The sequence below is a fragment of the Aplidium turbinatum genome, chromosome 14 (assembly GCF_918807975.1).
Source record: "Aplidium turbinatum chromosome 14, kaAplTurb1.1, whole genome shotgun sequence".
Taxonomy (NCBI): Eukaryota; Metazoa; Chordata; class Ascidiacea; order Aplousobranchia; family Polyclinidae; genus Aplidium; species Aplidium turbinatum.
In genome coordinates, this window is record NC_137485.1 from 14,270,408 (window position 1) to 14,287,379 (window position 16,972).

Sequence of the window (16,972 nt, forward strand, 5' to 3'; positions counted from 1 at the left end):
AATTCCACTCCTTCAATCTCAGTAACCGCTCTACGTCAGAGATCCAAAGCCTCCACAAGCATGCGAAACTGCCAATAGCCTATTTTGCCAGTGTACCGACTGCTGTCTCGTATTCGTCATAAACCAATATTCTGCAGTGGTCGGATGAATATTTTCGTGATAAAAGGACTAGCGTAGCAAGATTCGTTTTTTTCCTCCCTTTTCAAATTGACACAACTTGGCGTGACCTGTTTTTGTCTCGGCTATCTGATGGCATCGACTTGTATGCTGGGTAATCAATAAAGAAGACCTTTGAGAAGCAACTGTAGTGCTTGATCTATGTATACAGAATGTTAGCTTAACCACTTCTGTCACAACCATCCTCTGCTTTCATCTCATCTGTTACACCAGTTTGAAACTAAAAATTCAAAATCAACCAAGAACTTCGACGAGCGGAAGTTTCACTTTGTCAATTTCGATGACCAAGACTGTGGTTTAAAGCCTCCACAATTACAAGTGTGAAAAACTGGCAGAAACAATCTTTCACAGTCAGGAAGCCAAGATTTTCATTACCAATCAGGCAATCAAATATCGCACGTGCCCGCTGGCGCCATTCATCGTAATTTACATTTGAATCTCTTTAGAAATCGGCTTCTGATGATCTTTGCAAACAAATAATCTTCCCTTTCGTTTAAATCTCCACCGAGCTACTCCGTACGAACTGGTGCCTTCAAAATAAAGTTTTGCAAGACTAAAAAGTGCCATTAGCAATTTTTTGTATATGCGCGAGGTAAAAACGACAACGTGAAAAAGTAGGTCTTCCTGAAAAAAACACCACATGAGAAAAGAACTGCCTAAATTAGGGTTGCCATACCGTCCGGAAAATTCCGGACATGTCCGGAATTTAGGGTTAAATTTTGCGTCCGGGAGGAATTTAAAAAAATGCTCAAATGTCCGGAATTTTATGATGGGCGTTTTGGGGGAATTAAAATTGCCGGAATAATCCTGTAAGTTAGGGGTGTCCTAGAAAATTCGCTCAGCCAGCTCATTTTACTGCATCTGCAATCGTACTGTGCACACTGCCAATCTAGAACATTGTTATTTCGTACCGTGTGCATTTTTTTTACTTCAAGGTTGTACGGAATTATGGTGTAACAGAGCGTTTTCCTTATCAATGATGTTTACCACTTAGAAGTTAGTGTTATAATTTTAGTCTTTTTAAAACCAAATCTGGTTTATTTTGCAACCGTTTGGTTTATTTTTTATTTTTTGTATTCAATGCAAGAGACTTCTCTCTCATAGCAAGACTCGCCGGCTCTCCTTGTTTCCTGGAATTTCAAGATTGTTAGAAATGTTTTCACCTCTGAAGTCCTACTTTTTGTCACAAGAACATCCGCCAATAGTTATTAACAGTGCTGTATTCGTAAAAAAAGCACAGGGCATACTGTCAGATTTTCCAAAATGATAAATAATACACAACTTGCAAAATACTAATCTTTATTCTATTTCTACCATAACATGAATTATCAACGTCAAAATTGTTTATTTTTCTATAAATACATTCCAAACAGTCTACATCTTTAACCTCTTTACAAATTTGAGATCTAGTATTCTTAGCTTCTTGTTGTTGCATCCACGCTTAGATCTGGTGGTTGAAGATTTAGATTAAGTGGACGGGAAGACAAGGAAGCCAATCTTCGTGTCCACCTTCATGCCTTAAAATGTTCTGCCAAAGACACAGCCGCATTAGGCTGGCGCAAAATCTCGAAAAGAAATTTTTTTTCTTTTAAATTTTTGGTCAGTTTGTAATATTGTTCCTTTTGGTAAATGTATTTCCTATACCAAATTTCACAAAAAAATATTAACGTTTGACCCTGGTTCACCTGGTTTAAATTTTTTCAAAATATCGAATTTTCGCTTATCCCTGAAACTGCTCACTCGCTATCTTCTAATGCACTCTAGCATCTTAATGGACACAATAAGAGGCAGTAACACAAACTTGTAGCAAGCAAAGTGGTTTAATTAGCAACTCCATGAACACTGACACGTGTATTACTTTCAAAATGTCGAATTCTACCACATTTCAAACATGATTTTCTTTGTGCACCGTTCACTGTAGTAAATATCTACTGCTTTCAGTTTCTTGGATCATTTGACGATGTTTATTGACTTTCACAGGCCAACAAAACTTTTTTTTTTATAAAGGCAGGACATGTGAGAGTCATTTTAAGGTATTTCGAGGCCCCTGATTCTGAAAATGCACTAAGTTTTATCGAATTGGCTCTAGTTTTTGAGTTAGCCAAGATTCCAGCTACCACTTTTGATAACTAAATCTTTAACTACTAGCCTACAGTAGGTGGTAGAAATGGTTTTGAGAAAAAAGCTTGACCTTGCTCCAAAACATTACTAAAGGTATTGAGGTTACTCTCAGTCATGCCCGTTTTCCTATTGTTTCAAGCAAGTCACCACTTGAAACAAGAGAGGGCGCAAACAAAAAACAGAAATAGCAACGTCCACGCAATGACTGCCTTGCACATTCCATGTAAACATGATGTTCCAACTTCCTTCGAACATGCTCACCGTACAGAACAGAAGTATCAATTTCATGGTGATTCCACGGCTCTCTTTATGCCATGGCACTCTGAACTTCTTAGCCTTGAGCCCAGAAACGGGTTTGAGTGCAATGTATGCATACTTTAGGAGGAACCCAGGACTTGTCTTGATCACCCAGCGTCATGTCAAAGTAATAATAATAATAATGCTTGTTTTTATATAGCGCTGTATCTATCGCAGAATGCGTTGCCTCATGCAGCAAAATATATCTGGGTTGTTTGTACAGCATCCTACTTGTCAAAGGCGTATTTCATTAGCCTATATGTCATTTATTTAGCCTATACACCAGAAAAAAACTTCTTGCAGCAAAGACTTGGCCTTAGCAAAGGCTTAGAATAAAATTTCATTTGTACAGTATCCATTTCAGTAGGTCTACCTTTTGAATATAAAGCTGCATTCATAAACTCATGACTTTCGGGATATTTTTCGTGTGATGTAGGCCTACTGATTCACAACTGTTTTCATTGAGTATTTATGTCTCCTTTACATTAAACACAGTTCATTTCAACCTTTGCTTGCGTTTTAAACTTTCATGCAATATGAACCAATTGAACTAGACAAGTGCAATTATGACATCATAGTGATAAACAGGGCTGAAAATAAGTAATTTGTTAATTGACAGCTTTTGAGTAACGATTTCAAAAATATGTTCATTGTCGAATATCTCGAAAACTAGAGCCAATTCGAAAAAACTAAGTGCATTTTCGGAATCAGGGGCCCTGAAATACTCTAAAATGACTCTCATCTTTTGTGCCAAAAATTTTTGTTGGCCTATATATTATAGATTCGCTGACTGCGAAAAGGCTGTAAAATCAACTAAAATGACACTAAAAGCATGCACTAGTAGTGACTCTCAGACTTGGAGAAGGGTGAAGATGTTCCATGTGGAAGTTAACAGAGGAAGTAACGTCAAAATCACGTGGTTAAATTTTGAGAAATCCCCTCTTCAGATACTGCTAAACCACTTCGAAATTTACCATTTTTTCAGAAAAATTTTGAATTTCTCCTTGGGTGAACCAGGGTCAAAGGTCAACCCCCAACAAAAATTTTTAGTTTGCAAATATCAGTGAGCAAAATGGAACATTATTCCAAACTGACAAAAATTTTAAAGAACATCAAGGAAAATGAGCCACCCTAAGCCGCATGCTCGTAAGCGGTATCGAACCGGCGCCTTTCGAGTGCCGCTCCAGGGCTCTCACCACTCGGCAATGCAGCCGGCTCTGCAGTCAGCTCGGCTATATATCTTTAGCTGATCGGTGGTTTAGCAGCTAGGATCTTACATATTTTTTAGCGGTAAACTGATACCCACAGGTAGTCCATTGCAATTAATAAACATCAAACAGCTCACATTATTAATGGTCCTCAAAGGGTTAAGTAGTTAGTTAGTTAGTAGTTATCAAGAATTAAGGATAGCATACGCACTCTCTTTGGAAAACCAGAAGGTATAGGCTACTAATAGTTTATCGAAAAAGCAGAGAGTATACTGCGTATACCGCCGTATACCCTCGAATACAGCACTGGTTATTACACGGTTCTTTGAGAATGAAATGAGCGAGTTATACCTTTGGCATATGCACTTACTAATGTCCGTGTTTCATGGACGTATTCAAGTAGTTGAGAGAGAAAACAATTCCGTTGCAGAAGTGCTAGAAAATTTGGAGCTGGTTCATAAGGTGCTTGTGGAAAGGAAGAATGAAAACTTTATGTCCTTGAAAGTTAAAAGGCTTTTAGTTGAAAAAAGAGAAGAGGGATATGAAGATGAATGTAACAATTTTCTTTCCGAAGTTGCAAACCTCTATGAGAGATGCTTGGAGTACCTGTGCAAATGGATGAAACCAATGGAAGAGTTTGCTTGTTTCAAATGGATGACCTTGACCGAGATACCAAGTTGGAAGGATGTAGACTGTAGAGCCTTGCCTGGAATATCTGATTTGTAAAGGGGTTGATGTGGACGATGCAAAGTGCTTTGACCAAATCTGTAACTTGAAGCAGTTTGTGGAAAGTTACCTACAGGACGAAGAATTTATTAAATTGCCAACGCAGAAGAAATGGTGCAAATATTTCGATCAGTCTACGAACATCACATGCCACTCAGAAATTTTAAGGATTGTAGCCTACAGTTTTTCTTTGCTGTTACATCCCACAATGCCAATGTAGAGAGACTCTTTTCACTGATGCAAAGTCAGTGGACTATAAAAAGAAACAAGTTGAGCGTTGCGACTATGAAAGGCATATTGACTCTTCAATATAATTTCAAAGATATGTGCTCTAGTGAATTTTTCTCATTTTTGAAATCACACAAGGCCCTATTGAAGAGAATTAGATCTTCAGAAAAATATGCATGGTCAGAAGAGTAAATTTGTAGTGACTTGACTTACAAGCGTGTCTTTAATTTGTTTTAAGCATGTAATTGCTGTTCTTCCTTTTTCGGCACAACCTAATTCTCATTATTATTTTTCACTCTGAAGTTGAGATTTTTTTCAGTGACGGTCCGTAGCTATATTTAGAGAGTGCTTACCCTGCCTGCTGGTGTGAGATTCTGCTCGTGACAGAAGACAATACTTTTCATTTCGGTAGCTGGCGCTTTAGCATGAGTATCGTACAACGTTTGCAGCTTTAGCATTTCGGTAGCGCATATATATGGTCTCATGAAAATAGTCATGCACTGTCCGGAATTTTGCTTTTTCAAATATGGTAACCCTAGCCTAAATGCAATATGACACTTCGCATTGCATCAAGTATGATAAGTACAAAAGCTATGTCGCCTTCGGGTAAAATAGAACAAAGGAACGATGACACAGGTAACAGCTTCCAGAATAGTCATAAGAAAAATTAATGAAATGAAGAAGTCACGTGACAAAACTACAAATTGAAAGTCGTTTCAGTCAGAGCCTTTCTGAAGGGGATGGACTGCTTCGCTCAATACTTAATGCCAGAAGACTTCTTTTGTATCCGCAATCTGCATCTTGTGTGGCCGGCATGTCTGAACTACGTTCATTCAGTAAAAGTGAGATGCTTCACACAGTAGCAAAGCTACACTGTTTTAATACGACTTAAGAGTTAATTATTCTAAGACGTAAGCATGTAAGCTTAAAGTAAAAGCAGTACATCAAAAAAATCAAATTGTTTCTCCACAAATGTCCACGCTACAATGATACAGCAGGAAAGTTTTGGAACACGCTATTCCCATATGTGTGAGGGGGCGTGTCATAGTTGCTTGGCGATAAATGCCATTTCTGAAAGTGAACAAACTACGCAATGTGAATCTATTGTAAAGACCTTTCAATGAAACAATCCTTGTAGGACCAGGGAGCGTTCACCCTTGTACAACTTCTTTGCTCCTCCCCCTCCCTTTGTATGACGCTAAATGTATCCTTCTCGTTTCCTATTGGAACAGCTTTGCTATTTAACAAGGTAGTACTGTGATGTGTGTGTAACATGAAGAATAAAGCATGCATGAAAGAAATGCAATAACTTAGTCATCAAACTAGTCCTTTTTTACATTGATTCAACGTCCGCAAGCGTTGAATCAATGTGAAAAAGACTAATTTGCTGACGGGAAAGCTCTCTTGAGCGGCAATAGTGTAGCAGTCAGGTTACTTAGCGAAGTTTGCATTATGCCAGAAACTCCATGAAAAATCGAAATCATACAAGGCAAAGTAAAACTCTCAGAAATATGAAGCCAAGGCAAAAGATGCATGGTGGGTAACTAACACAAGCTGTGAACGAACTAGTGCGACTTCGCCACAATATGTGGGTACTCACTGAAAGGTTGTGTCTACTTGTGTCATCATTGTTTTATAATTCAACCACAACAAACAAGAACACAGAAGAACAGGTGAAATCGAAGCAGCAAATTGATTAAAACACATCAATAAATTTCTAACCCCATACTGTAGCAAGCAGCAGAGTCATTGTGAAGACGAACGTGAGCTGACAAAGCTTTCACGTCATGGACCAACCCAGACAGCATGTGGCAAGGTTGAAAGAATGTAAAACAACAGGTTCTGTTCGGGTAGGTATTACCTAATGCAAGCGCGTAAGTCGTTTGTAGACGTCTGGTTGTATTCGGACAAGTTTTGCGAAGGCACAACGCTTAATATGATATGGCGAATTCACAGCCGAAACGTGTAACTAAAAAAAACATAATTAAATACACAGATTAAAGACGAAAGCGGCTAACTCTTCTTTTCGTCTTCTTTAAGCTGCCCTCGCTTGCAGTACTATCATCACTGCCATCTTCGTCGCCTTCTTCTTCGTCTTCGACGCTGTCTTCTACGACGTCGTTTTCAGAAGAGCGCTCCGACACCTCTTCAATAGACTCTATTTCCTGAAAAAAAAAAAAAAATTAAAATTAAAACATAAAAATCGTCTAACAGTGTAGTCACATGAATGACAGCAAAAAACCTAATGTTGTTTAAAGATTAAATCAACTACCCGTGGGCATGTTTTACGCTATTTCTCAATCGGTAAAAGTTGATGTTTTTACATTGTCTGGATACGCTGAAACAATGTAACAATAACAACTTTTGCTGATTTGGGGACACGGCATCAAATGCCAGACATAAATGTCATCCAACCAGTGTTGCGACTTCGCCACTGAGAAACATACTTTCACTCAGTAGTTTGTACAAACGTTGTTGAAAAACAAAACCGCAAATACCTCTTCGTCGTTTTCGTCTTGACCAGGCTGCCACAAGGTGTCACTTTCGTACGGGAGCTTACTTTTGTCGGTAGACGACTTCCGGTTTGGTGTGCTCGTCTTTGCTGGACTTGCTTCTGCAATTGTAGCCTTGGGTTACATCAGACAACTTGTGATGACATTACAAACGAAGTTATCATGATAGTCCTTCAGGAAAAAGGTCTTTTGACCCTTTGGGAGTGAAGGTCATCCGCCACACCAAACTGGTAGGCGGTGCTTACACCCCAGACAACAAATCAACCGTTTTTTACATTGATTTAACGTCTGCAGACGTTAAATCAATGTAAAAAGCGGTTGATTTGCTGTTTGGGACAGAGAAGCTACTGGAAGGCAGCCTGTCTTTGTTGCGAAAAGGAAGTGTGCTTTACATTCTACTACTAACATATCCGCAATGTATTGAGTCTTCTTTAAGCTGGATTCCACCTACGCATTTGCTAAACCAATCTTTCACCAAAGATTATCAAACGGGAGTTAAACCTGTTGACGTTTCAGAATCCCATGGGTTGTTGTCCAAAAATTGACGCTGTTGTTTCAATAGCTTTTCTAGGAAACCAGACATTTCCGGAAACTTTTCTTCGACTTGTTGAATGAAAAAGGTCTGCAATTTTTTTCCTATACTGCCCAAAGTGGATTCTTCCTGCAACAAAAAGAATGACTTCGTAAAATGAAGAACATTGCCTTGAGAAAAATTATCATGTTAAAACCTCTACTTTGTGCATTTATTTTTCAAATTTTTTAAATTGACCAAATTTATTTTACAACACTATCGTATCTTTAAAACCAACTTTTGCGAACGTTTAAACAACAAAACTCTCGTCGCATTCTCAATCTTACTCCGTTGAAATGGAAGCAATTCGTGAACATTTGTTGGATATCTTCCAGAAATTCCTCCACAGTAGAATAATGATGGAAGTTTGCCATTAAAAGCTTTTTCTTCACTTTCGACAAATCCATTGGATGTTTGATGACTCGGTGATAGTCTGGCACCTGCAAAATTAACCCAACTGCTTGTCCTCATCTCAATATGAATAAAAAATAAAAACCGCTCCACTGCCAAATGTTACACAAAGGGCTGAAAAGCTTCTGTTAATTCGAATATTTCCAAGTCTCGTAACGTATGGGCTGGCAACACTGTCGGACTTGGAATTATTTGAAATTAGAACAGGTTTAACAAACATTATAATTTAACCGTATATAGTTAAAACTACACATTGCCAAGCGCGTGCTGTTCATTGGTTTTATACACAGTATATTGTAGAACAACTAAGCAAACTCTCTGTTTTCTGCATTCTTCCCGCTTGAAAAATTTATTTTGGAAAATAAAAATGAGATTGAAAAGTTTAATCGAAAGTCAAGCGGAATTTTCATGCAAAGATTGTTTGATAAAAAACGATGCTTCGTCAAAAACCACAATTTTCTTTGCGTTCTACTTTCAGGGGTTCAAGATCGAAATATTAACCGAAACCTTCAACCTTTCAATTTCAGAGTACGCTATAGAATTACAGTCTGGCCAAAATCCAAGTAAGTGAAAGCATCATCACAACATTAATATTCAGTATTTAGGGCAATCCTTATTTATTTTTTAGTTGAAAAGCATCTAAACTGGAGACTCACCGACGTGCGAACAGCTTGATGAAAAGGGATGCTGTCAGAGTGGCAATACAACTCCAGAGTCAGTTTTTCACACAGCTGCGAGTTGAGGTTTAAAAGAGAGTCAAACAACGAATCGACGCAGGTGTCAGGTGTTTGTAGCTTTCACATTCATTGATGTGTTAACTTGCACAAAATTTAACTTGATAATACAAAGAATAGTACAAGTGGAGATAAAAGTTTTAAAAAAAATGCTTGAAATTAGGCACATGAAAACAACAATTGAAATATGCTGAATTTGAAAAAAAAAGCCAGTAAAAGCTTTATTTTGAGAGAAAACAATTTATTTGGCGTTGACAAGTTTTGTTCAATTGTATGTCACTGAAACAGTTTTTCTCTTCGTTTATTTTTGATAACACTTTTCAATGCTATTTCACCTTAAGCTCTTTGCCTTGCACTCCGATGACTCGTTTCCGCTTCGGATATTTCGATTCGGCTTCTAACATTTTGTTGATGTCACGACACAGCATGCATTGCCACGTGCCTCTGCGTTCACGTGGATATTAAGTTTCGCAATACTCCCACAAGATTGCGCAAGAAAGAAGATTATGTTGCAACCAGAATTGGATCCATTATACAGTTTTTAGTTCAATTACACTACAATTATATTGTTCTGAAATTTTCAAATTATAATTACGTTCAAATGTAGTTAATTACACATTTCAATTACGGAAATTAATGATCAATTAAATGTACTAATATTTATGTTCATCGATGATTTTTTACAGTATGATAGGGCGGGGAAACCCAAAGTAACTTTTGCGAGTTTTTTGTTTCAGCGTGATGTCATTGTGTAAAACATGCGTTTCAGAAAAAAAAAAAAAAAAATTGTTACCCTCGTCTTGCTAAGGCCGCTTTTGTTTGATCCCCGTTTGCGAGGCCTCGCGCACATCCAGCCGTGACGCTGTGACGTCACAAGGTACATACAGTATTGTTCAAATGAATTGAAACTGTCAAGAAAACAGGCTGAATTTGTGTATATTTGGTTTATTGCGATACTTTATCAGATGTGTGCAGTTTAATACCTAATGTAGCCTCCACCTTCTTTCAATATTGCACGAACACGGTTTGGAACAATTTTTAGGAAATTTTTGGAACAATATTTTTAATTCGAATAATACTGTATGTACCTTATGACGTCACAGCTGGATGCACGCGAGGCTTCGTAAACGGGGATCAAACAAAAGCGGCCTTAGCAAGACGAGGGCAACAAAATTTGGATTTTTTTTTTTTTCTAAAACGCATGTTGTACACAATGACATCACGCTGAAACAAAAAACTCGCAAAAGTTAATTTGGGTTTCCCCGCCCTTTAAAGACAAATATAATTGCATTTGATAAAGATTAGGTTGCAATGTACTGTACTGTCCCTTTTGAACTTCAACTAGCGGCTCAACAAAAGTACTGATATTATACTTGTACCTTACTAAATGTAATTGTAATTTGAACAAAATTTTTTTGAAAATACAAGGACACAACAACAAAAAGTCTCAATTACAGTACAATTATAATTACAGTTACATGAAAATGCATTAATTAAAAATTAATTACATTCAATTACAATTGTAATTGATCCGACTTTGGTTGCAACAGTGAAACAAACCGAAGACTTACGGAGGTGCAGACATTATCTCGGGAACGTGACAGTGGTAGTGGTACACCTTCGGACATGTGTCGCAGCATAGAAGATCTCCCCCATTGTTGCACACGGCACACCAGTCTTCGTTTGGATCGTACTAGAAACATGCCAAAGTATACAAGAATGAAAAATGGCTCGATTCCTAACAAAAAGTAAAAAAAACACCGTCTACAATGCAGAACAGTGTGCTGTGCATGCACTATGCATTGCAATGCAGCACAGCCAGCACTATGCTACTGCACTACGCAATGCAGCTGTGCAACGTATGGGCTAAATGCAAATACACAAGTTATTTGCAGACATTCCTTCTTTTCTTGAAAGGTTCCACCGCCTGCTAAAATTTTAAATGAGGGCAATCCAGCTTGCGAAATCCGTTATTTTTAAACCGAATTAAGATCTGCAGACGTTGAATCCATGTAAAAAAGACGGATGGTGCTAGCTGGGCGGCTCCACGAGATGGGCAATGGGCATTGGATTAAAAAACAAGAAGAAAAAAAGTAACATGTCTAGGTCTCACCTTTCTCCCTGAGGTGTTTAAATCGTACTTGTTCTCCGTGTCTACTCCCGAAAGGCTTTTTTCCTCTGTGGCACATGCCAGTGGAGGGGAATCTAACCACAATGATGCAGCATTAAACATATGTGGTTATGAAATTTGAACAAAAGCATAAAAAACTCACATTGACAATAAGTATGATCTACCCCTGCGTAAACAGAAAGTTCCAACATAACAAAGGCTTTCTGGACATCGCTAGAAACTTGACGGGAGGTTTGGATATTTCTTAAACGGATTTTTTATTTTCTCACATTTCTAAATTTACGATTACAAAATAATTGATACCAGCAAAACACACTGCTATCAAGTGACAAAAATAGCTATGCGGATCAAGAATGGGTTACAGCCAAAGGAAATTGAAACTCAAAACAGGAAGCAATACTTTAACAATAATATACCAAAATGATTTGTCACCAGCGTGAGACTGTCACTGCCAGGCTGACAGCACCAGCACCAGTCTGGCACTACAGCTACCAAGAACAAAGCTACAAATGGGCGAGCGAAGGTTTCAACATTGTAAAAACGCGCTGAATTACAGTGGGTGGAAACACAAAGCGATAGCACGCCTGCGGCGAAATGCACTCGACTCACATTGTTCGGCTTTGACGAAAAACTCTTTTTCTTTCCTTCGCCCTTCGGCAAGCGAGTAGAGTTCTTTCTCAACGTCAAATTCGTCCTCTTTTCTTTCTTCTTTTATCGTGGAAACCTGAAATCAATCGTTTGCCACTCTCGTTTTATTTTCTAATCTCAATTCAAACCTTTTTCACCTTTTCTATAGACAAAACCAATTTATTTTACACTGATTCAACGTACGTACGTGAAATTCACAAACAATTGTGGATTTAGCAGTTTAGCTGAAAACGTGATTAATTGAATTTAATGAAAGGCGAAAACAGCAGCCATTTTACTTTTTACAGGGATACATACATGTGGAAGATAGCTGCTGTTGCAATTCACTGTCATATCATGTCAAAATATTGCATAGGTTTCAACGAAATAACACAACTTTCGTGACAAAAAACCGTTTTGCTTACCTCAGCAGTATTAGTCACTTTGATTTCCCCCTGCGTCCCACATTCCTCATCTATTTTGACAAAATCAGTCAGATCGAAAAGAGCCGGTGGGGAAAAAGATAAATCGGTGTTTTTCTGACAAGGCCATTCAGTATTGGTGACGCTGAAACACAGTGGCAGGCTGCACAGGAGATGTCATTCACTTGACCTAATATTAATAGTGGGAAAAGTGTGGTACCTCATTGCATCCATTCAAGTGTCATTTAAACATTCTCAACAAATCATATGCAGGAAGCAAGTAAGTCGATCTTATTCATGAACTCATTGTATTCAGCACTTTGACTGCGATTGCGAAAATGCTCTCCCCAAGGAAACGATTGGTCACGTGAATAACTGAATATGCTAAAAATAATTTACCTTTCGGTCGGTTTCATAATCCCACCTCCAAATCCACTGTCGGCGCTTGAGATACTTCCTGGATTGTCTGCAATGGCGTCTAAAAAATAATGTATTCATAAATGCATGACCTGGTGGTTTTAAGATTTTGATTAAGCGAAATAAGAAACAAAAACTCTCAGAGACTGCTTTCAAAGAAGGTATGAATGGGTTCTGCCGAGACATAACCATGTGTTCGGCCAACATCGTCTGGTTCAGTGGTTCTTAGCCTTTTGCCTTGATGACATCAACTTGAAATCATAATTCTCGCACACCTCTTACAACGTTGTCTTTGAGGATTCATGTACGATGAATCCATGCACAAATCGAAAACAAAATCGTTACAAATCAGCACAAACACACACATACAACAGTTTTATACAACATTACAACATTTTTATACAACAGTTGCTTTGACTATTGAAGTCACAGGAGACAGTCGAAACAAAAATCCCATGCTTCACAGCATGATATCAAGATATTTATACCACAGATTAGACAAACGCAACCGTGACGCAACTAATTAGATTGAGTAGCTGTGACTTGTGAGAATCAATAAATTTTACATTCAAAGCAGGTGCAGTATTGTGTGAAAGATGTATGCATCAAGCAGATATAATCAATTTATGATTCAAAGTTACTGTAACACAAAACAAGAGTAATAATTTAAAATCAAACAGCGCCACTGAGGCAAGCTCAGAACTGGGTTTATGACAAAATCGCAATGTGTGCAAAAATAACGATAGTGATTTAGAATTTATGCAAAATGCCACATTTATACTGAAAAACACCACATTCTTGACGCAGTACATGGATCTGATTCAGTAAAATTACTATGATCTGATCCAAGCCAAGGTTATTCTTACTGCTCTGTTTACAACATCGTTCAAAATGAAAGATTTTGCCAGGGCTAGAACGTACGACAAGTTTATTTTCGTCATTCATGTGTTGGGGATGAGAAATAAAATATCAGCAGCATATACCAGCACACACCAATGAACAGAAAAAGGTGGCAAAACTTTCAAAAGAAAACATGCAGGCATGCATAGTTTAGTTGCTGGGTTTGCACTTTGCAAAGGATATTGTGTGAAGCTAGTAGGCTATAAAAAAAATAAAAATAAACAATCAAAATGAAAATGGCTTAAAAAAGTTTGGGGTTGCACTATGCAAAATGCACATTTGCATACATACTAGGGTGGGTCGAAATTTGGACTTTTTCTCTGATTTTATTGCTGCAAACTTTCTTTCTTGCAAATACTCATAAAACGATTTTTCTGAAAGTTTGAGCTTGATCGGACATCGTCTTCATTTCCAAAAATCGCGATTTACAAAGGTACCTGAAACGATTTTTTCGAGGCTTAAATATGCATTGTTTTTAATAGGGAGTTGTTTTTACAAGATTTGAAAACGTCATAAATTAATTAATTCTTATTGTAAAAAGATGATTTATACGTCAACAGATTCAATATAATTAGGAGAATGTAATTCAATGTGTACTGACTCCGAAAATGACGTCAATAAACAGTAATTTGCAAATAGCCATAAAACTGATAATCCTACATGCTCCATCTCTAAGTCATATGATTGATAATGAATTGATGTACTTTCTAAACATAAATATCATGCTGGTACTTGATGGCGTAATTGATGACGTCACCTACATTATTAAGATGAAACTGTTAAGTAGCATCAAGAACAGGTGGCAAGATTTTTGTTCGCGAAGAACACTACAGTGTTGTTCAGCAACCTGGAAATCAGTATTTAACTGCTGTCAGTCCAATATCAGGAACAGCCGAAGACATTACAAATGCTCTCATGGATTGTATCAAAATGTATAATATGGTGCATTGTGTCAAAGTAGTTGGGTGTGATTTCGTGAATGCAAACACTGGGTTTAAATCAAGTGTGATAACTGGACTGGAACAACGCCTTGGTCATCGCGTGAGTTGGTTTATACTGTATGCATGTTGCACACCAATGAGCTACCCCTTCGACATGTCTTCGCTACATTAGATGGACCTACCAGTGGTGACAGATCATTTAAAGAGCCAATAGGGAAGCTTCCAAGTAGAGTTGAGTTTGAAGAAGTCAACCCTTGATTTGTGCCTGTGAAGATGGTGCCAGGAAATCGTTTGCTACCGGAGCACATAGTAAAAGATCTATTGACTGATCAAAGGTATCTAGGTACGAGATTACCAATGCCATTAGGAATGGCTATGTTTCATCTAAATTGATGCAGGCCTACGCCGGCCTACGCTAAGAGATTGGTCCGTTAAATCATTCGCGGTAGCTAACTTTCGCTTCACGTTGCTGCAAACTACTGTATACATCAGTGATCACAATTTGCCAAGTGACATTGCAGAAAACTTGAAACTAATTATTGCGCATATAGTCATTCAACATGCCCAATGTTGGTTCGATATAAAATGTGAACCAGTGTACAAAAACGGACTAAAGCATCTCCTTAAATCATTGTAGTGCTGTTCGCTCTACTACTTTTGTCTGGTAAAATTCGAGACATTGCGTTGAAATACGTTGAAAAGAATGCCTATTTTTTAAAACCCGGAATGGCAGTGTGGAACAGATCTTTAAAGAGCAATATTGTTATTTAAAATCAAGAGAATCATAACTAATTGTTAACTACCCATTATCTATCACAAACGCAATATTTTCCAGAAGCCATCATACTGAAATGTAATTTAATAATGCAAGTGACGTCAACAATTACGCCATCATGTACTAGCATGATGTTTATGTTTGGAAAGTACATCAATTCATTATCATATAACTTAGAGATGAAGCATGTAGGATTATCAGTTTTATCGCTATTCGCAAATTACTGTTCAATGGCGTCATTGCTGACGTCATCACTTTTCGGAGTCAGTGCACATTGAATTAGATTCTCCTAATTATATTGAATCTGTTGACACATAAATCATCTTTTTATAGTAAGAATTGAGTCAGTTATGACTTTTTCAAATCTCGTGAAAACAACTCCCTATTAAAAACGGTACCCGGTCAATTGGTCGAAAGACAATTGGTCGACAGTCATTTGGTCGACAGACATTTGGTCGACAGACATTTGGTCGACAGACATTTGGTCGACAGACATTTGGTCGACAGGACGTTTGGTCGACAGACATTTGGTCAACAGGACATTTGGTCGACAGGACGTTTGGTCGACAGACATTTGGTCGACAGGACGTTTGGTCGACAGACATTTGGTCGACAAGATATTTCGTCGACAGGACATTTGGTCGACAGAACGATTCATTTTAGGGTTAGGGTTAACTAACCCTAAAATGGTTTAGGTTAGGTTAGGTTAGGGGTTTAGGTTAGGTTAGGGTTAACTAACGGTTTAGGTTAGGGTTAACTAACCCTAACCTAACCTAAACCTAACCCTTGCCCTAACCTAACCCTAACCTAACCTAACCCAAATGTCCTGTAGACCAAATGACTTGTCGACCAAATGTCTGTCGACCAAATGTCCTGTCGACCAAATGATTGTCGACCAAATGTCTTTCGACCAATCGACCGGCCACCTTAAAAACAATGCATTTTCAAGCCTCGAAAAAATCGCTTCAGGTACCTTCGTAAATCGCGATTTTTGGAAATGAAAACGATGTCCGATCAAGCTCAAACTTTCAAGAATGTCATTTTATGAGTACTGTATTCGCAAGAAAGAAAGTTTGCAGCAATCAAATCTGAGAAAAAGTCCAAATTTTGACCCACCCTAATACATCCATCAAACGCACATGTTGAAGAGTAGCCTACGTAATATGTTTTGTCAATACTACACTGTAAATTATGCAGCGGCGTACAGTTAACAAGTTCTGGAAATCGTATTTCTGAACTTGGGCAGCTAGTTTGATGGAATATATGTTTCCACGGCTGCATATTTGAGTTGGTAATTAATTGTATTTATTGTATGTGATAAAACACTATTTGTGCATTTTGAGAAAAACAAGTCTGATGCAAAATTAATTTTCAGCCTAAATGAGACCAGTTAAATTAGTGAATAAATTAGCTTTCTTGTGAATACGTGAATAAATTAGCTTTCTTGCTCAAAACAACTCCGTTTTTGTGTTTTACGGTAAGTTCTGTTTATTGAAGCAGTTATTGATGGGAAAGTTTTTTCGATCACTACAAGCATAAGTTTGTCAAGTTTAAACGAAGTTATTCAGAACTGCAACACATACTACGCAAGGTAATGTGAATCAAGCTGATCATACATAATGTACATAATTCATTAAATTCTGCGGTACCCTAGGCTTCGTATGCAGCCGATACACGAATAAATTAGTTAGGGTAGTTTATCTAACGTGTAATTGCGTGAACAGCTGGTACGGTTTTAGATTTACTGTGAATGTAAGTGGAATTTCGAAACAT

At 37.8% G+C, this 16,972-nt stretch overlaps 1 protein-coding gene across 1 annotated transcript in view; it reads right to left on the reverse strand.

The window, feature by feature from the left end:
- Positions 1-5,620: 5,620 nt before the first annotated feature.
- LOC145782919 (transcription intermediary factor 1-alpha-like) overlaps positions 5,621-16,972 on the reverse strand; it is a 30,461-nt gene continuing 19,109 nt past the window's right edge. Inside the window, exons 17-27 of the mRNA XM_082594679.1 lie at positions 12,566-12,644; positions 12,170-12,311; positions 11,727-11,841; positions 11,100-11,191; positions 10,558-10,679; positions 9,322-9,430; positions 8,909-8,983; positions 8,129-8,281; positions 7,772-7,931; positions 7,256-7,371; positions 5,621-6,922 (exon numbers count right to left, since the gene is read on the reverse strand). Coding sequence (XP_082450805.1) covers positions 6,755-6,922; positions 7,256-7,371; positions 7,772-7,931; positions 8,129-8,281; positions 8,909-8,983; positions 9,322-9,430; positions 10,558-10,679; positions 11,100-11,191; positions 11,727-11,841; positions 12,170-12,311; positions 12,566-12,644 — 1,331 coding nt within the window. The 3' untranslated portion in view covers positions 5,621-6,754. The remainder of the gene's footprint in view (positions 6,923-7,255; positions 7,372-7,771; positions 7,932-8,128; positions 8,282-8,908; positions 8,984-9,321; positions 9,431-10,557; positions 10,680-11,099; positions 11,192-11,726; positions 11,842-12,169; positions 12,312-12,565; positions 12,645-16,972) is intronic.